This window comes from Dromiciops gliroides, chromosome 1, assembly GCF_019393635.1.
Source record: "Dromiciops gliroides isolate mDroGli1 chromosome 1, mDroGli1.pri, whole genome shotgun sequence".
Lineage (NCBI taxonomy): Eukaryota > Metazoa > Chordata > Mammalia > Microbiotheria > Microbiotheriidae > Dromiciops > Dromiciops gliroides.
Window position 1 is genome coordinate 742,782,882 of NC_057861.1, and position 21,105 is coordinate 742,803,986.

The 21,105-nt window shown below is 39.7% G+C and overlaps 1 protein-coding gene across 1 annotated transcript in view; it reads left to right on the plus strand.

The window, feature by feature from the left end:
- The window catches only part of DNAH12 (dynein axonemal heavy chain 12), a 172,991-nt gene that overhangs the window by 79,973 nt on the left and 71,913 nt on the right, over positions 1-21,105 (plus strand). Inside the window, exons 36-44 of the mRNA XM_043972200.1 lie at positions 4,560-4,748; positions 6,184-6,335; positions 7,056-7,194; positions 7,564-7,730; positions 10,050-10,305; positions 10,979-11,278; positions 12,076-12,254; positions 14,243-14,435; positions 16,921-17,082. Of these exons, the coding sequence (XP_043828135.1) occupies positions 4,560-4,748; positions 6,184-6,335; positions 7,056-7,194; positions 7,564-7,730; positions 10,050-10,305; positions 10,979-11,278; positions 12,076-12,254; positions 14,243-14,435; positions 16,921-17,082 (1,737 nt within the window). The remainder of the gene's footprint in view (positions 1-4,559; positions 4,749-6,183; positions 6,336-7,055; positions 7,195-7,563; positions 7,731-10,049; positions 10,306-10,978; positions 11,279-12,075; positions 12,255-14,242; positions 14,436-16,920; positions 17,083-21,105) is intronic.

The following is a 21,105-nucleotide window of genomic DNA, read 5'->3' on the forward strand; positions in this document are numbered from 1 at the left end:
TACCAAATTTCTCTGATAAGGGTTTGTTATCCAAGATATAGAAACAACTAATAAATATATTTGAAACCATTTCCCAGTAGATAGATGATCAAAGGATATATAGAAATAGTTCTCAAAACCTGACTTGCCACATATTCAAAGCCACATGAAAGAATGCTCCAAATCACTAATAATAAGAGCACTGAAAATCAAAACCACCCTGAGATTTTACTTCATACTCTGCAAATTAGCAAAGATGAAAAAAAGTATCACAAATAGAATTTAATAAAAGGCTAAACTGAGGCAAATCTCCAAAAAAAGAACTTTTTAATTTTTAAATTTTTATCTCTTTTTGCAGGGCAGTGAGGGTTAAATGACTTGCTCAGGGCCACACAGCTAGTAAGTGTCAAGTGTCTGAGGCTGGATTTAAACTCAGGTCCTCCTGAATCCAGGGCCGGTGCTTTATCCACTGCACCTAGCTGTCCCCCAAAGAGCTTTTTTTAAACAGGGGCATGCTACCTGTCTAAATGGTTTGCCAAAGACTCCAAGCAAAAGGCATGTCCCTCTTTATAGGTTTTGGGGAGTATAGAACAAAGAACAGAACAGGGTAGATGACATAATGGGTGTAAGGGCATCATGATTGCTTATGGAGCTGAAGCACAGAGAATAACATGATTGGTTGGAAATTTGGTAATGGGGGCTAGGAACAACCTCCCCTTCCTCTCTCATGGGACCATGAAGTGTTCATTGAGTGAAGAAGCAAAATAGCACCCCAGACTTTTGGACAGCAAACTAGACATCCTTGAAGAGTAGCCTGGTGGAGTAAAGATATTGGTTCAAACTTCCTCTCTGTTGATGGAATACATTTCCCAAGGTTAGCAAAATTCACTGAGGCAAGAAAGCTGAATTTTTAAACTTAATTCATTACAAGCCTGCTGAACTTTGAACTAAATTCAGAGACAGACGAATAATAATTTAAGCAGTTACAGTACAAAATAATTATGAATAGGATCAATAAGAAAATAATACAGGATTAATATATTTTTTTTTTTTAGTGAGACAATTGTGGTTAAGTGACTTGCCCAGGGTCACACAGCTAGTAAGTGTTAAGTGTATGAGGCCGGATTTGAACTCAGGTACTCCTAACTCCAGGGCCGGTGCTCTATCCACTGCACCACCTAGCTGCCACAGGATTAATCTTAATCTTCTCAAATGGCAACAGTCAATGTTGGAGGGGTTGTGGAATGATAGACACACTAATGCATTGTTGGTAGAGGTGTGAAATGGTGTGACCATTTTGGAAAGCAATTTGTAATTATGCAAATAAAGTAATTAAAATATTCATAGCCTTTTAAAAAACCATTTTATTTTTAAAAATAATAAACATTTTTATTTATAGTTTTGAGTTCCAAATTTTATCCCTCCTTCCCTCCCTCTCCTCTCCCCTCCCTGAGGCAGTAAGCAATCAGTTGTGGGTTATACAGGTGCAATTATGTAAAACATTACCATATTAGTCATTTTGTACAAGAAAATCTGAATAAAAGAAAATAATGAAAAAAAGTGAAAAATAGCCTGCTTCAGTCTGTGTTCAATCAATTTCAATTCTTTCTTTGGAGGTAGATAGTATGTTTCATCACTAGTCCTTTGGGATTGTCTTGAATCATTGTATTGATGAGAATAGCTAAGTCATTCACAGTTCTTCATCAAACAATGTTGCTAGCCCTGTACACAATGTTCTCTTGGTTCTGCTCACTTCACTATACATCAGTTCATACAGGTCTTTCCAGGCCTTTCTGAAATCATCCTGCTTGTCATTTCTTATTAGCCATTCCCCAATTGATAGGCATCCCTTTTATTTTCAATTCTTAGCCACCATATTTTTGTACAAATGGGTCCGTTTCTCTTTTTTTGGATACCTTTGGGATATGAATCTAGCAGTGGTATTGCTGGATCAAAGGGTATGTACAGTTCTATAGCCCTTTAGGCATAGTTCTAAATTGTTTTTCAGAATGGTTGGATCTTTTCACAACTCCACCAACAGTGGATTAGCATCCCAGTTTTCCCATGTCCCCTCCAACATCTAATATTTTCCTTTTTTGTTATATTAGCCATAGGTGTGAGGTGGTAGGTACCCCAGAGTTATTTTAATTTGCATTTCTCTGATCAATAGTGATTTAGAACATTTTTCATATGACTGTAGATAGCTTTGATTTCTTTGTCTGAAAACTACCTGTTCATATCTTTTGACAATTAATCAATTGGGGAATGACTTGTATTTTTATAAATTTGACTCAGTTTTCTATATATTTGAGAAATGAGGACTTTATCAGAGATACTTGTTTCAAAAATTCTTTTCCAGTTTTCTGTTTTCCTTATAATTTGGGTTGCATTGGTTTTGTTTTTGCAAAAGCTATTTAATTTTATATAATCACAATGAACTATTTTACATTTTGTAATGTTCTCTCTATATATTTTTGGTCCTAAATTCTTTCCCTGTCCATAAATCTGACAGATAACCTGCTCTTAATTTGTTTATAGTATCATATTTTGGGCAGTTTTTGTAAAGGCACCACAAATGGCTGAGAAAAAGATATATTTCTTTCTATTTCCCATTCAGTTCTCTCCAGATATTTATCTTATCTAGCTTATCTAAAATTCTATTCACTTTCTTAACTTCTTTCTTATATATTTTTTGGTTAGAATTATCTAATTTCGAGAGGGAAAATTAAATTTCCCTACTATTATTACTATCCATTTCCATCTATAATTCATTTAACTTTTCTTTTTAAAATGTAGATGCTAGGGGCAGCTAGATGGCGAAGTGGATAGAGCACCAGCCCTGGAGTCAGGAGTACCTGAGTTCAAATCCGGCCTTAGCACTTAACACTTAATAGCTGTGTGACCCTGGGCAAGTCACTTAACCCCAATTGCCTCACTTAAAAAAAAAAAGAAAGCAAAGTTAGTTGTAAAATGGATAATTTTTATGAAATTAAAAAGATTTTGTACAAATAAAACAAATGTAGCCAAGATCAGAAGGAAAACAGAATTGAGGAAAAAAATTTATAGACAGTTTATCAGATAAAGGTCTCATATACCAAATATGTAAAGAACTTTGTAAAATCTATAAATACTCATCATTCCTCAATTGATAAATGGTCAAAAGGATATGAACAGGCAGTTTTCTAGTGAAGAAATCAAAACAGTTTATAGTCTTATAAAAATGCTCTAGGGGCAGCTAGGTGGCGCAGTAGATAAAGCACCGGCCCTGGATTCAGGAGTACCTGAGTTCAAATCTGGCCTCAGACACTTGACGCTAGCTGTGTGACCCTGGGCAAGTCACTTAACCCCGATTGCCCCACAAAAAAAACCCAAAAAACAAAACAAAACAAAGAAAAAATGCTCTAAATCAATATTGATTAGAGAATATAAATTAGAATAATTTTGAGATACCATTTTGCACGCATCAGATCAGTTAAAATGAGTGAAGGGGAAAGTGACAAATATTGGAGGGGATGTGAAAAAATTGGGGCACTAATTCACTGTTAGTGGAACTGTGAACTGATCCACCCATTTTGGGGAGCAATCTCTAATTATGCTTAAAGAGTTGTTGAACTGCCTATACCCTTTGACCCAGCAATACCACTACTAAGTCTGTTTCCAAAGATAATTAGGGGAAAAGAAAAAGAACCTATATGTTCTAAAATGTTTATAGCAGCTCTCTTTGTGGTGGAAAAGAACTAGAAACTGCAGGGATGCCCATCCAATGGGGAATCACTGAACAAATTGTGGTAAGTGATCATGATGGAATACTACTGTGCTATAAGAAATGATGAAGTCAGTAATCTTAGAAAAACATGGAAAGACGTGCATGAAATAATGAAGAGTGAAATTTTGACTATTATAAATACCCCAAATTAACTATAAAGAACATATAAGGAAAAATGCTATCTGCATCCAGAGAAAGAACTGATAAATAGAAGTATTTATAGAATAATTTTACATATATGTGTGTGTATGTATATGTATGCGTGTCACCTATTTGTGTCTAATGGTAGCCATCTCTAGGATGGGGTGGGGGGAGGGTAGAAAAAATGAAGGAAAAAAAGAAATTTACATGATAATTTTGTTGTATATTTGAAAGGAAAAGCAAATTATGCTTAGAAGATTTGTAGTTTCATATACAGTCATCTTTTAAATTTTACTATGTTATAGAAATGCTTGATTTATTCCATAAATATATATTAATATAAAAAAGGAAAAAGAGAATAAAAGTAAATGTAACAAAAATTAGAAAGATCCAGCAGGACTCAGTTGAAGCAATCTGAGAGGCCACTTCACAACCTATGCACCATGGAGGTGAGAGGTCCACAGGGGTTAATAGACATCTCATGTTTTTGGACTTTCTCAATGTATCAATCAGTTGTACTGATTTTTTTCCTTTCTAAACAACGTTCTTCATTGCAGGGGATGGTTCTTGGGGAGGGTTAGGGGAGTAATACTTGGAATAATGATGGCGATGAATTGAAAATATCGGTAAAAACTCATTTTAAAAATAGTGAATCTTATTTTTGTCACAACAGGCCTGCTTTATATTCTCCTTGATTTGGTCCATTGGAGCAAGCTGTGACACAGATGGACGCCTCGTCTTTGATAGTTTTATCAGAGAAATTATAGTGGGAAAGAATGAAGAACACCCAATACCACCTGGGGTGGGCAAATGGGAATGCAACTTTGATGAAAAAGGTCTAGTCTATGACTATACATATGAGGTATGACATCAGCTGCGTGGGAGGTTGGGGACTAAAGCTGGCCCTGGATGAAAAGTGCCCGTGACCCCTGAGCCTAGAGCTTTGGCCGATGGCTTAGTACAGATCGAGTAAGGGACGAGATCTCAAAGTACAGCACAAAGTGGCACAGGGGGCATCAAGAAAGAGTCAGTGGCGAGACAGGAAAGTGAGAGAGTGTCACTGAGGGGAAGGACTCATGGTGAGAGAAGCAGTTAGGCCAGGGGGAGCTCTGGCATAATCAGCCAGTGAGACTGGCCTGGTTGTCTAGGGTTCTTATCTGGGTCAAGCAGGTATTGGGAAGAGGAAGCAGGAAACCTGGATTTGGGCACTGGTGCTGATTCATGCTGGGGGTAGTAACTGCAGAAATGGAGGCTGCTGCTGTAGTCACTCACGGGGCAGTGACCTCAATGGGATTTTGGTCAGTACTTTTACTGTGGGCCTTCCTTCCACAAAGCTGTGGGGGAGATTTGATGGGCATGGGCAGGCCATTCAATTTCCTTAATTTCAGCTTCTCCACCCTTAAATTAAGTGAGATCATCTGAATAAACCTTGTTTGAAGTAAACCCAGTATGGACATGAACATCCTAATTTGAATACGGTGTAAACCACATGTCATCCTTCTCTTTATTGAAAGACATGCAACAGGATTTCTTTAAATAGCAAGTCTTCCTGGTATATTGGAAATAGGACTGAAGTTTGAGAATTTGACTAAAACCCACTGTTTTCTTATTTTGTAAAGTGAGGCACACTTGCACAAAGTTTCAGAGCAACTGATATACACTATCTGTTTTTTAAGAGTTTATTTCATTAGCTCTGTTCCATTCCCTTGATAGTTCCCTAAGGGCAGGGACAGTCTCTTTTTCAAGTCTATATTTCCAGCACTTAGCAGAGTGCCAAGCACATCGAAGGTACTTAATAAATGCTTATCGATTGTCTACTTAGTTCATTTTTCAGATTAGTGGAAATTGGAGGCTCCTTCTCTCCCTCCCTCCCCAGCACATGTTTGCTTGGAGTCTTCTTAGACTGCTTTCCCCAATGTTTGTGCTTGCAAAAAGGAGTTTTGAAGAAATTGGAAATGGCCAGTCAAGATAATGATAGGAGTGGGGTCTGAAATGAAAGAAATTAGGTTAATTTTGCTCATTGGACTCATAAAGTTGTGTGGCATTTATTTAGCTGCGAAGTAAAACAATTCAGAAGAAAAATATATACTTAAACATATATACATATATACACATCCACATATATGTTCATATGTACATATACATAGATTTACATATACGTACACATACATATATATTATAGGTATGTAAAATCTTCCAAAGCAAATGGTAATTTAAAAAGTAAACGATGAAGAACATCTTTCAACCACATTAAATCACATGGATTTAACCATGTGTAATTTTGTTTTGTTTTGTAGTTGAAGAACCGAGGCCGGTGGGTCCACTGGAATGAATTAATTAGAAGTTCTTCTTTAGGAGAAAAGAATGCCAAGATTCAAGAAATTATAGTCCCTACGATGGACACAATTAGATATACTTTCTTAATGGACTTATGTCTTACCTATGAGAAGTAAGCAATTCTCTTACAATCCAAAATTTTAAATACAGTCATTTTATTTATTGGGAATTTTATTGCTAGAAGGAATTCTGAGGTCCTTTTGTCCAGGGCTTCTTCACCATTTTTGTTTCATGGATGTCGGGCAGTTTGGTGAAACCTACAGAACACTTCTTGTAAGCATGTTAAATGTGTAAAACAAAATACAGAGGATCACAAAATAAAGCAATTGCATTGAAATATAACTTGCTATCAAAACATTTTAAAAGTTCATGGACCTTAGGAAATTCCAGCTTTCGTCGAAGCCCCTCATTTTTATGCAAGAAAACAAATTGAGATGGTAAGCTACAGAGTCCAGGTGCAAAAGATTTCCCATTGGCCTGCTGAAGATCTCCCCATTCTGAAGGGTTAGCACTTTCTCCATCTTCAGAGCTGGAGGGGATCTTAGGGGTCATCGCCTCATCCAAACCCTTTATTTCGGAGGGTGAAGAAACTGAGGCCCAGTTGGTGAATGGACTCATCCAGGGTCAAATAGATCACTAGTAGCAGAGTTAGGATTTCAATCAAGTTCCCATCTCTGAATCCTCTGTCTTTTCCATTATTTACACGTCACTGTATCTTGTTAGCGGGGCTGTCCAGCTTCTGTTAGTTGACAATATGAGAATCTCTTTCTCCTATATTTTTCCTTTTGACTGACCCACTTATATGTTACTTTTTTTTCTTTTAAATATAAAGGCCATTGCTCTTCGTGGGTCCAACAGGTACGGGGAAATCAGTCTATGTGAAGGACAAGCTCATGCACCATTTGAACAGGGACCGGTATTTTCCATTCTTCGTTAATTTCTCCGCAAGGACCAGTGCCAATCAAATTCAGGTCAGATGAAAACTCATAAACTATTGTTCTTTCTTTCTTTAAATAGCTCCTCCTCAAGCAAGGTGAACTTTCCCTTGATTCAAAGGCCTCAAAAACTATTCTATTACTCAGTCTATTCCACTTGATCTCAGTATTCCGAGTATTTCTCAGGTGAGGCAATTGGGGTTAAGTGACTTGCCCAGGGTCACACAGCTAGTAAGTGTTAAGTGTCTGAGGCTGGATTTGAGCTCAGGTCCTCTTGAATCCAGGGTTGGTGCTTTATCCACTGCACCACCTAGCTGCCCCTCTAAGACAGCTTTTTAACAGAAGTAATAATTAATAATAATAATAAAGCCACATTCACTTAGTCCTTTTCTCTTTGCATTTTAGAACATTATCATGGCCAGGTTGGACAAGAGGCGCAAAGGAGTGTTTGGCCCTCCAATGGGAAAGAAGTGTGTGATATTTATAGATGATATGAACATGCCAGCCTTGGAGAAGTATGGAGCTCAGCCGCCTATTGAATTATTACGTCAATTTTTCGACTATGGAAATTGGTAACTATTCAAGTGAGGTGATGATTGGTCAGGAGTAACTAGGTGGCACAACAGATAGAGTGCTAGGTCTAGTGTCAGGAGCTCAGGAAGACCTGAATTCAAGTCTCTTGTGAAAATGTCTAAGTCCAGCGAAGAAAAGAAAAAGCCAAGTCTCCAAGCCATGGGGACATAGGTTTATTGAGAGACGGATCCTGTCTCACAATAAAGCCGGCCTCAGGTCTAGGACCCAAAGACCCCGAGCAGTGCCTGTCCAAGATTTTTATACCCTATGAGACTTAAATGCTCACATACCTTACTATTTTTAGACAAATTCCTTTCATTTTATAATCCACCAAAAAACATAAAGTCAATCAAAATACTGTATATTTGGGTTTTCAGTCTACAAATAAATAGTCATTTTCTTGGCATACTGCCATGTAAAATGGGACAGTCTAACTTTTTAATTCATCTAAAAAGATATATTCACAGAATCAAATAATTAAGAAATTGTCTACAATAAGTATTGTCAAGGCTGAAGTCAATCTTGTCTTCATCTAACAACATGGTATAAGCACTGCTGCGTTATTTGCTTTATAAGAAATACCTAAACAGGTTAAATCACAATCTAGTCACTATATGCTGATTATTAAATCACAACTTGTAGTATATGATACTGATTAAATCACTTATACCTAAAGAGACAAATCACATATCTAAGGTTTGGGGAAAATCTCCCTCACAAGTCTAACCAGGTATGGACTGGGCTAGCCGGCTTCCAAGGTCCCTTCTAATTCCAGGATCCCGATTTTCTCTGTCTCCACTTCCCTCCCAGTCTGAAGGGCATAAGATATGTAAATCATCTTCTCTCATCCTTTTTTTTTTTTGGTGAGGCAGTTGGGGTTAAGTGACTTGCCCAGGGTCACACAGCTAGTAAGTGTTAAGTGTCTGAGGCCGGATTTGAACTCAGGCCCTCCTGACTCCAGGGCTGGTACTCTATCCACTGCGCCACCTAGCTGCCCCTCCTCATCCTTTTGTAAGGCCCTGGTGACTCACTGGAATGAAGACCATATCATTTTTTCCTGCTTCGGCAATTTCTTTTTTACTTCCTGTTCCTACAGTTTTCTCTCCAGTACAGGATGGGACCAGTTTTGTTTTACTTTCCCCCATTTTTCATCCTGGTCAGTTTGTAACGATTGGAATGACGCCACCTGCTGGAGACTTACTGTAGAAGAGTTCCGCCCATGAAGCGAAGGTCTTTGAGGGCAAGACCAGGAGTCTTTTCTTTGGAAAAAGAAGTGACGCGGGCTAGTGGGAGGAAGAAGGAAGAGACTAGCGCTCTGTCTGGTTCTCTTTCCTGAGGACGCTGGTGGAGAGCGGGGCTGGAAATGTGCTCTCCCTTTAATAGATAGATGAATGTAGGCCTTTCTCTCTCTTTACCAAATTCTTATTCTCCTTAATAAATGCTTAAAAGTCTAACTCTTGCTAAAGCTTATAATTTATTGGCGACCACTCATTAAATAGTTTAGACAGTTTAGCTAGAATTTTAGCCCTTAACAAGTTTTTGGAGAGAGCAAAGAGCACCAATTTAGAATCAGGAGACCTAAGTTCACATCTTAGCTTTGCTGCTTAATCTCTGTGTGATCTTGGGCAAGTCATTAACTTCTTTGGGCCTCAGTTTCCTTCATCTATCAAATGAGGAGGTTAGACTAGATTGCCTCTGAGGACCCTTCCAGCTCAGGGGCTATGACTGTTGTACATTTGTTAGCAGCTTCTAGATGTAGGAAGGAGAGACTGCTGCAGCCTGGGAGGCGTTTCCCTTCTTTGCAGCTGGGTCATGGGCCACATACATCTTTCAGTTGTTTTTCAGTCATGTCCGGCTCTTCATGACCTCGTTTGGGGTTTTCTTGGCACAGATATTGGAGTGCTTTGCTTCTCCAGCTCATTTTACAGATGAGGAAATTGAGGTCCTGGGTTCTCTCCACCGCCTCATATTCTGATCCCGTGGTAATTCTTGCCCCAGTTTTGAGAGGCAGTGTGGCATGGTAGATAGGGGACTTGAGTCAGGAAGACCTGGGATCAGATTCTCCCTCAGACATGTACTAGCTGTGTGACCCTGGCCAAGTCACTTAACCTCTCTCCGATTCAGCTTCCTCACCTTTAAAATGGGAACAATAATAACACCTCATTCTCAGGGTTGTTGTGGAGATCAAATGTGTTAAGACGTGTTAAGCTGCTTGTTATTATTATCCTTGGTCAGAGCACGTGTCCTCATTTGTCCTAACTGTCCTCACTGTCTGGTCAGAGTTATCATAGATTTTGAATTCTTCATGTGCTTTGAAGGTATGATTTGAAGGACACGACTAAAATTATCCTGGTCGACATACAGTTGATTGCTGCCATGGGCCCGCCAGGTGGGGGGAGGAATCCCGTCACCCCACGATTCATCCGCCATTTTAATATCTGCTCCATCAATGCCTTCAGCGATGAAACCATGGTCAGGATCTTCTCTGCCATCGTTGCTTTCTACCTGAGGACGCGTGAGTTCACACCAGAGTACTTTGCTGTGGGAAACCAGATTGTCAATGGGACTATGGAGGTGAGTGACTCATGCTGCAGTGGAGCCCTTGGGGGCAGACTGTTTGGACTCCCATAGATCCTTGCTTGGGTTCCCCACCACTCTTCTGTCAGCTCTTTGAGGCTGACTTTAATTTTTGTTTGTATTTGTGCCTGGCACATAGTCAGAGCTTAATAAGTGCATTTTCATTCATTCATTCATTCATTCACAAATCACTGAAATGTCCCTAAACCGTAGTTTCCTCATTTATAGAATAAGGCTAATTATTCCTAGTATACTTAACTCATGAGGCTCAGATGAGAAAATGCCTATAAATGTATTGAAAATGTAAGTGTGACATAGATGTTAATTATAATTATTATTAGATTATTTGTTAATGAGTCAATATACTAAATGTCTGTTATTAGACTATTTGTTAATGAGTCTCAAGCTAAATATCAACTGTTATTATTAGACTATTTGTCAGTGAGTCTCAGTATGCTAAATGGAAATTATTATTACATTATTTGCCAATGAATCTCAGTATGCTAAATGTCAACTATTATTACATTTGTGAATGAGTCCCAATATGCTAAGTGTTAATTATTATTACATTATTTGTCAAAGAGTCTCAAGATGCTATAAACAGATGGATTTAGTGATTACAGTTGTTCTGTTTCTGCCTCATGAGTTTTTTTTTCCTGTGTATCTCAAGATCTATAAACGGTCCATGGAAAATCTCTTGCCCACCCCGGCCAAGTCTCACTACACATTCAACCTGCGAGATTTCTCCCGGGTCATCCTGGGCTGTCTGCTCATCGACAAGGAAGCGGTGGAGAACAAGCACACCATGGTGCGGCTCTTTGTACATGAGGTCCTGAGGGTGTTCTACGACCGCCTGGTGGACGATTATGACAGATCATGGCTGTTTCAGTTGATCAAGGCCGTCATAAAGGACCACTTCAAAGAGAACTTCGACACTGTTTTCTCGCATCTGAGGAAGGAGAATGCCCCGGTAAGGAGGCGTTGGGCCACAGAGACACACCAAGCATGGTCTGACCTGACTGGGCCTTTCACAATCAGGAGTCATTTACCTGCCAAATTAAGAGAAAAAAAAACAATGATCAACATTATTTTTTTATGTCCTGGGGCTCTCTAGCAGCCTGGCGATGTCCATGGGCTCCTTGAAATCATGTTTGTAAATTCCAAAGATGACACAGAGCAGATTTCAAAGGAAACCATTTATAGAAAAAGTACAGTTAACCAGGTTAAGAAATCCTGCAAGAGAGGGCAGCTAGGTGGTGCAGTGGATAAAGCACCAGCCCTGCATTCAGGAGGACCTGAGTTCAAATGTGACCTCAGACCTTGACACTTACTAGCTGTGTGACCCTGGGCAAGCCACTTAATCCTCATTGCCCCCGCCAAAAAAAAAAAAAAAAAAAAAAGAATGGCAAGAAAGCATTGATTGGATGAAAAGTGTGTAAGAGTCCACTAGAGGGTGCCACAGTACACAGAGCACAGGGTTTGAAGTCAGAAGACCTGAGTTCAAATCCAGCCTCAGACACTTACTAGCTGTTGTATGACCCTGGGCAAGTCACTTTATTTCCTTTAGTCTCTGTAAAATGTAAATCTATAAAATGGGGATAATAATAGTAGTAACTTCCCAGGGCTGTTGTGAGGCTCAAAGGAGCTAACATTTAGATAACACTTGAAGGTTTGCTAGGATAGCAAACCTTCAAGTGTTATCTAAATGAGAGCTATTATCATTTGAAATGTAAAAAATGTTGAAATTTCCTCACTCATGTATTCTAGGTAAAAGAAGAAGATCTAAGAAGTCTCCTGTTTGGGGATTACATGAATCCAGATCTTGAAGGAGATGAAAGAATTTATATAGAAATTCCAGATGTTAAGCATTTCAGTGATGTGGTGGAACAATGCTTGGACGAATATAACCAAACCCACAAGACGAGAATGAACCTCGTCATTTTCAGGTGCATCCATTGGGGACCGAGGCTTAAATCTCCTATCAAGTGTTTATTAAGGGTCACCCAGGTCCTGCCAGGCACTTACTGATCCATCAACCCATTGCTATTAAGTCACCATTTTGGTGGATGAAAGGGTTTCTCCTTTTCTTAAGCAGAAGTTATGGTATCAATGAATGATTGATGAACAAACAGTAATCCTGTCATTGTCCAGTATTACTGTAATTGAAGGAAGAGCAGGTGTGGTGACTGCTAAGAGGGTGTGTGCCCTTGTCCCCTTCAAGAGCCAGGCTAACACATTGTAAAGAGAGCTGGGTGATCTCTTTGGCATTTACAGATCCGTTTACCTGCAGTTTCTCTTGATATACCCTGAGGGACTCAATAAGTCAGTGTCTGTCTTTGTATTCCCAGAACCTGGGGCTGTGCCTGGCACGTAGGTGCCAAATAAATGCTCATTAACTGATTGATAGAGGAAGACTCCAGAATACCAAATGTATTTTCTGTGGAGGGAGCGGTGGTGTGGTATAGTGGGTAGGGCTTTGAATTTGGAGTCAGTAAGACTTGGGTTCAAATCCCATTTTAAACACTTGCTAACTGTATGACACATGGCAAGTTACTTAACTTTTCTACATCTGTTTCCTTAATCTGTAAAATGAAGGGGTTGGACGCAGTGGCTCTAAGGTTTCCTTCCAGTCCTAGAAATAGCTAGGTGGCACAGTGGGTAGAGCACTGGACCTCAGGAAGGCCTTAGGCATTAATTGTGTGACCCTGGGCAAGTCATCTTAACTTCTGTCTGTTTCAGCTTCCTCATTTGTAAATTTGGGATCATAATAGTGCCTCCCTCCCAGGGTGGTGGTGACAATCAAATGAGATAATATATGTAAAGTTTTTGCAAAACTTAAAGCATTTATATATTATAATATTATTTATTAAATAATAATTATAATATTATTTATATTTATATAATTATAAATACAAACTGTAGTTTTTAAGGGCAGCTAGGTGGTGTAGTAGATAGAGCACCGGGCCTGGAATCAGGAAGTCTGAGTTTCCTGAGTTAAAATCTGGCTTCAGATATTGAATTGCTGTGTGACCTTGGGCAAGTCCCTTAACCCTATTTACCTCAGTTTCTTCATCTGTAAAATAGGCTGGAGCTGGAAATGACAAACCACTCCAGTATCTCTTCCAAGAAAACCCCAAATGGAGTCATGAAGAGTTGGCTGAAAACAATTGAACAATACAATTATGATTATTGTTATTCTATAGCTATGATCCTCTGAGAATATTGACCAGGATCATAGAGTATGGGTAGACATGGGTGGCTTACAATCTGTACTAATAGAGGGAACATTAACAGCTGTGAGATCACAGATAGACTAAAGGACTGAAGAAATCTTAAAATGAATAAATGCTACCTACTAAATATTCCACTCTCTAGAGCAGGGGTTAGTCATCTTTGTTGTTGCATCATGAGGTCCTTTGGCAGTCTGGAGACATCTGTGGTTTCCTCAAAATAATATTTTTAAATAACTGAAGGAAGTGCTAGGTTTTCTGTTAGAAATTAGTGTTTTTACCTCATCCAAGTTCATGGACCCCCGAATTCTATCCATGGACCCAAGTTTAGGAACTCTTGTTCTAAAGTTAACTTTTTTTGTGTGGGTGTGAGGCAATTGGGGTTAAGTGACTTGCCCAGGGTCACACAGCTAGTAAGTGTTAAATATCTGAGGCTGGATTTGAATTCAGGTCCTCCTGACTCCAGGGCCAGTGCTCTAGCCAGTGTGCCACCTAGCTGCCCCTAAAGTTAACTTTTAATTAGTTTTTCCTTAACCTCCAAATTATCCAACTGAACACTGTCATTTTTTAAAAATTATCAGCAGCAGTTGCCTTCTTATTGGGTAGATAATGTAGTCTCCTAAGATGCATAAACCATAGATAAGTGATAAAACATTCAGTTCACTTGACCTTGGTGTGTTTCATTGATGGTGGTTCCATGGCAGATATGTGTTGGAACACCTGTCTCGCATTTGTCGCATCCTGAAGCAGTCTGGTGGAAATGCTTTGCTTGTTGGTCTGGGAGGAAGTGGCCGCCAATCTTTGACCCGTCTTGCCACATCTATGGCAAAAATGCAGATGTTTCAACCAGAAATTTCTAAGAGCTATGGGATGAATGAATGGAGAGATGACCTCAAGGTAAAATGATTATAAATCCTTCTACCAAGAACATTTTTCTTTTTTAAAAAAATTAAAAATTAATTTATTATAACCAATAATATTTATTACATAGGGAAAAAATGGGAAGAGGGAAAAAATCAGCCAAACTGATCAAGACATTGCAGAAAGGCAATGTGCCACACCAGTTTCCCTCCCACCTTTCTGAAGGAATAGGGTGGGATTGATGTGGTAAGAGCAGAAGCAGGGTCCAGAAGCCAGTCTTTGCCCTTCTATGATTTGTACCAAGTCTGGGGATACATGCAAGGATTTCATGGTGTTGGTGATGAGTCTTTAGAGGGTCTCAGGAAGTCTACCCATAGCACCAAAATGATGAGAATCAAGAGAGCCAAGACAACTTGGAAAGAAGTTGTGCTGGTATGACTTATATTGAATTGCTTGAGTTCTTGTGGGATGGGGGTGGGGAGGGAAGGAGGAAGGGAAGTTGGAACACAAAGTTTTTAAAAATTGATGTCAAAATTTGTTTTTACATGTAATTTGGAAAAATAAAATTCTAAATAAATAAAATAAAAGTTGTGCTGGGGAAGCCAGAGCAGCAGAGGAAGCAGGAGCAGCTGGGGCAGCTGGAACAGCTGGAGCAGCAGTGTCTGGGCTGGGGCTCTGAGGCTGGTGGGATTAAATTGACTACCTCAGGGGAGTTCAGTCCTTGGATATCCTCATATACAAAAGCCAGGGCCCATGGGCATTTCCTTTCTGGCTGAAGGGTATCCATTGAAATGTGCTGTGTTTGGGCTCTTCTTGTAGAAATCCCCATTTTTCTCTTTCACCACTTGCACCTTGGATGTCCTGCTAAGTGTTATAGCCAGGAACACAGCTCCTACTGAGAGCTACTGGGGTGTAGGCTCTGAGCAAGGATTTCACCAAGAACATTTTTCAAGAGAGCCCTCTACCAATAAGAAAGCACATGGATTGGAAAGCCAGCTGGAAGAGTGATAAGTCACAAGTGAAAAACTTTTTACAGATGGATGGGGTGTTAGAGATGACCCGGTCCAATTGCCTCTTTTCACAGCTGAGGAAAGAGGAGAAAGTGGCCAAATTTGGGTTATCTTGTGATTAGCAGAAGGCTCACAGAGCCCTAGCTGTCTGCCTTTAGGGATTTAGTTGGGAGTCTTAGTTAAAAGACTGTAACAGATGACCCTCCGGAAGCCCTTCTGATGCTAAGATTCCGTGATCCTCTGGCTCTATACTAGACTTGGTTTTGGTTCTTAAAACGGTGGCCAGGATGAGGAATAGATGGGGGAGAAACAGAATGGGGATGGAAATCCCAATAGCCTGGCCTTGCTGAAGACCGCTGGCTGGGGTGCTGATAGAAATAGGAGTGTAATGCAACAGCCGTGCAACTGGTGTGTATAGTGGGGATCATGAGGGGAATAAGGCGCTGTCACACTTGTCTTGGATTGGTGGTCACTGCTCCAGGTCAAACCCAGGGCACATAGAATTTACAACATTGGGAATGAAGGGCTGACTCTTCCTTCTGAATGTGGTGGACAGCTGCTCTCAGTCAGTGACCCCAGGACTCCCACCACCTACCTGAAGATGTTCAGTTGGGGTAGATACAAGGTCCTGGCAGGTTATAGCCATGAGAACCAGTTTGGGAGCTTCAGCCAGTGCTGGTTATCTTACAATATCCCCATCTACATGCTGAGGGTTATTTAAACTTTGAAGCGGGATCCTTTTGGGGGGTTCCTGTTGGTATGAGTGTGCTGTAAGGGGCTGGAGGGAGCTGGCTTCCTTGAGTCACTTATGGACTGGGGGCTTGAAACAAGAGCTGGCTTGGACCTTGACTTTTGTCTGAGCTACAGGGTTCCTAGTCCCTACCTCCCTCACCAAAAGCAGATCAGGGATGGAGTTGTATGTGAAGAAGCCAAGCCATTGTATTCCCCAACCTCTTACACACTCAGTAAAGTGCATGTTTCCACACATAGACACTCAGCACATACAAAGGGCTTTTTTTCTTGGTCATTCTATAACTGGGAACGTAGTTGCTATAATATCTAAGACCTTCTCACCATGAGAAGGGTCTGCTGGGGTCTAATAGCAATGATGTTGATATTGATAATGGTGATGGTAGTGGAGGTGATGGTGATGATGGTGGTAGTGGAGGTGACGGTGATGATGGTGGTAGTGGAAGTGATGGTGGTAGTGGAGGTGACGGTGGTGATGGTGGTAGTGGAGGTGACGGTGGTGATGGTGGTAGTGGAGGTGACGGTGACGATGGTGGTAGTGGAGGTGATGGTGACAATGATGAAATGGTTACTTCCAGTCCCCAGGTCTCAGTTTCCTTCTCTATAAAATGAGGACATTGGATGAGCTTTGAGGTCCCTGCCAGCTCTAAATCTATGATCCTCAGACTGATGGTAGAGAGTGAAGGTAGAGGGGCAAAACTCATGGGATGATCATCTATTCCTATTGGATCACGCCTCCTAAGTGACTTTTTGCTTTTTAGAACCTCCTGAGGAGTGCTGGCATGAGGGGCTTGAAGACAGTGTTTCTCATCACAGACACGCAGATCAAGGAGGAAGCGTTCTTAGAGGATGTTGACAGTGTCCTCAACACTGGAGAAGTCCCAAACATCTTTGCAGCGGATGAAAAACAGGAAGTGATGGAAGTATGTCAGGTTTTCATATCCTGATGAAATACAGTCTCAGGAGAGTTCTTTTGGGAATTAAAAAAGTGGAGAAAGGAATTTATTAATAGGTCTTAACTTGGTTTAAAAGTCGCCCTAAGACAGGGTTTCTTAAGGTCATGAACCCCTTTAACATCCTGATGAAATCCATAAAATAAAATATATAGGACTGCTGAGAAGACTCATTGTATTGAAATAATTATCAAAATGTTTTTTAAAAAGCAAATTGATGGGGGGCAGCTAGGTGGTGCAGTGGATAAAGCACTGGCCCTGGATTCAGGAGTACCTGAGTTCAAATCCGGCCTCAGACACTTGACACTTACTAGCTGTGTGACCCTAGGCAAGTCACTTAACCTCCATAGCCCTGAAAAAAAAAAAGCAAATTAATGGAACCCAGGTCAAGAAGTTCTACTCTGAGACACGATACTAAGTTTGACATTTTGTTTTTGATGATAGAAAATTCATCTCATTTGTTTAACCTTGATTACTAGGTCTTACAAAGGGAAAAAACTCTATTTCAATTATTTTATGGTTATATGGACAGGAGAAAAGTTAAGTGTTGAAACCTCCTGGATCCATGTGGGTCAGGGACATCAAAAATGTCACCCACAGGCTGCATGTGGTCCCTAGCACTCTCATATGGCCCAAACCAGATAGAAATGTAGTTAGGATATATTTAACAAAATAAATAAAACTACAATAAAACATAATGTTACATTTTAAAACTGTCATGTGTGAGATTTAAAATTGGATATTAGATCATAAATCTCCCCTACTTAACCTTTCCCTTAATTTATCTCCCAAACTAGTAAATGGAAGCAGGTTTTGGTTTTCTAGATAGACCTTTTTATTTATAGTTATGATAGTCACAAGGTGATGTTGGTTAGAAGGATAGGAAAGTAGAAACACAATACAAATCGTCTTAAGTCTAAGCTTAGTCTATATTCCTTATAACAACTCACCAAACCGACAAGGCCACCAACCGACAAGGCCACCAACCGACAAGGCCACCTTTGGAGAGAGAGAGTCCGTGCCGCGCCGTCAGGAGTCCCGCCAAGCAGGCAAAAAAGGCCTCTCTCCTTTTCTCCACCCCGGAAGTCAAAAAAAAACCCGGCAGGCAGTCTGACATGCGCAGCAGGCGCACTGTACCTGGCAGGCAGTCTGACATGCGCAGCAGGCGGACTGTACCCGGCAGGCAGTCTGACATGCGCAGCAGGCGGACTGTTCATCTCCTCCCCAAAAGGGTGGTCCTTGAAAAACTGGCGTCTTTCAGTTATCCTAACCGACTGTTAAAAACTTTCATATTTTACCACATTTCCCCCCTTTGCTTCCTCAAGAAACGGAATGTTTCCTTGATGGAACAGTAAAAAGAATATAATAACTTTTGCTGACTAATAATATGCGAACAACAATACAGAAAAGGAAGAGAGGAAAGTTTTGTCCAGAGGGGCGATTTTTTTTTTTTTCCTCATGAACCGACGCTTTGACATTAGTCTTGCAAAGGGAGAGCCTCTGCAGAGAGTACACGTTACAGATAGTATATAACAGAAAGGAGATAGTAAAAGCTAATAAAGCAAAACAGTTCATATAAAGTCTCTGAGTTCTCTTGTCTTCTTGAAGTGGTAAGATGTCATCAGGAGGAAACTGGATTCTGGTCTGGAAAACTGGATTCTGGACTCTGGTCTGGAAAGCTGGATTATCTTCTTTAACTGTTTGAATTGCTGTATTTTTAAAACCTTAGCATAGCATTGTCAATGATCAAATTAATAAATTCCATTACATTCCCTCCTTTATATGGTTAGACTTGTAATAGAGGGTTGAGGTAGTTATGCAATGTGTAACACTTTTTACCACCATGTGTCTGGATCAAAGCCAAATTTAGTATGTGTTCATGACACCTGAAATGTTATGGAAAGGTTATCATACCATATCTCATGGTTCTGAGACAGCCAGTGATTGTGCTAGGCCACAGGTGAATTCAACTGAGTGAGATAAAAAGATAAATAAGTTCAGTTAAATTAGGTTAAGTTAGGAGGGAGAGAGGATGAATACTGGACTGTGCCTAGTAATTGTGCTCTACATAGTCACCATCATAAGCAAACCATGGACTTACGTATACCTGTCTCTCCTTTTGTTGCACATATATTCTCTCCAGGGCCTGCGTCAGAGTTCACAGCAAGTTAGTCTCTGAAATGATAAGTTTCCATATTTCTGAAATCTCATTAATTTCACCAAAGACAATATGATGGTAAAAATGTGTGCTATGCTGCATAACTGAGAATATATTAGTGATATATACAATAATTCCAAACCATACCCAGAGTATAATGACATATAAATAATAAACGAATGTAAATAGCTGATTATATTAGACATTGTTACATAATCTTCTTTTAGACATTATTACATAATCTTCTTTTAGCAAGTAGACCACATCATCTTATACATGAATTCTCTGGTATAACAGTAGCAGATACTTAAAGTGGTGATTAATTCATCAAAAAGAAATAAGACTTCAATTAGCAAGATTCAATATTCAATGTTTTCAGTGAGGTATCAAGCAATTTCTGGTACTTTTTAGTTAAACAGAACAACATACAAGAGAAAGGAGAAAAATAAATAAATAAAACAAAACTCATTAGAACTCATGGTTCTCTCAAAAAGAAAGAGTAAATAAAAAAAAAAGAAGAATTCTGGTAGCTTCTGAGGCCCGATAGCCTCACCCACAGCATATACTTAAAATGTCTTTGAATAATCACTTAGTTTACAAAATTTAGTTTTAAAGAAAAGCAAAAGAAACAAAAGTAAAAAAAAAACCAAAGCAAAACCAAAAATAAAAAATAAAAAGCAAAAGATTCGCTAAGCACCCTTTTGTGCTCTTAAAGAACTTAAAGGTGCAGTCAATTCCAGGTCTTTTCAGTGCCTTTCAAAAGTCAAAACAAAAACAAAAAAAACCCAAAAATTAATAAAAAAAAAAATAGTTGAGGTAGGCCAGAAAACTAGGCCATGTACTTCAGCGCTTTTGCCTGTAGAAGGAAATGCTTGTTAAATTATAAGGTATTTAAGCTGCTAGAGTTTGGGGTATGCCACATTGTTTTAACTGGTTCCCCAATTCTCTGCATGCCAAAGTGGCAGGGGTTTCTGAATTGTCATTGATCTTTCTAATGCTGTCATAATGTTCTTTATGGTAGAAAATGTGGAGTTCTGTAGCATCAGTTTTGTCTGTGCCACTGATTTTCAATAAAGGCTGATTTAATTGATGAACCACAACATTCAGCTGATGCTGCTTAGCAAATGCTACAATTGTATCATTTCCTCCCCACTTTCCAAATTTCTTTAATTCATCAACATATTCTTCAAAAGGGGAGTCATTTACTATAAAAGACTCAAACTCTTGTCTATGGTTAATCATATAAGAAGCAGCTTCTTGTCTGTGTCTGAGATGATTTCTACAGTGACCTTCTAGCTGGTCTGCTAAAGCCCTAAAAAGGCAATTTCCGTCTCCTGATACTTTACGAAGACTGAGTCCCAAAGCATTTAACTGATCAGTGGGATTCTTAAATGGGAACTTCCTGTTTCCTCTGAACTTTCTTTGCTCTTTAACAGTTGCTATCGTTAGGGTTTTTACCTCTTTAGCGTCTACCTCAGGTCTATCTGAAATCTCTTCACCTATGAATGGTGCAGGCTTTATATGAGAGCAATGAATCCATGAGTCTTTTTCACCAATTTTAATGGCGGTAGGAGTTGTCAATAATACCTGAAAAGGTCCTTCCCAGGCAGGTTGAGTTCCACTGGTTCTCTGAAAATTCTTTACATATATTTTATCTCCTGGGTTGAAGTTATGCAATGAAAAGTCTAATGGTCCTGCCTGGACCACAGCTCCTGCCTCATGGAGTTCACGTAGCCTGGTCTGTAATTCCTGTATATAGGAAGCAACAGAAGTATCACCTCCCACCAGTGATGTATAAACTGGGGAAAAAGTTTTAGCTTGGATAGGAGGGTGAC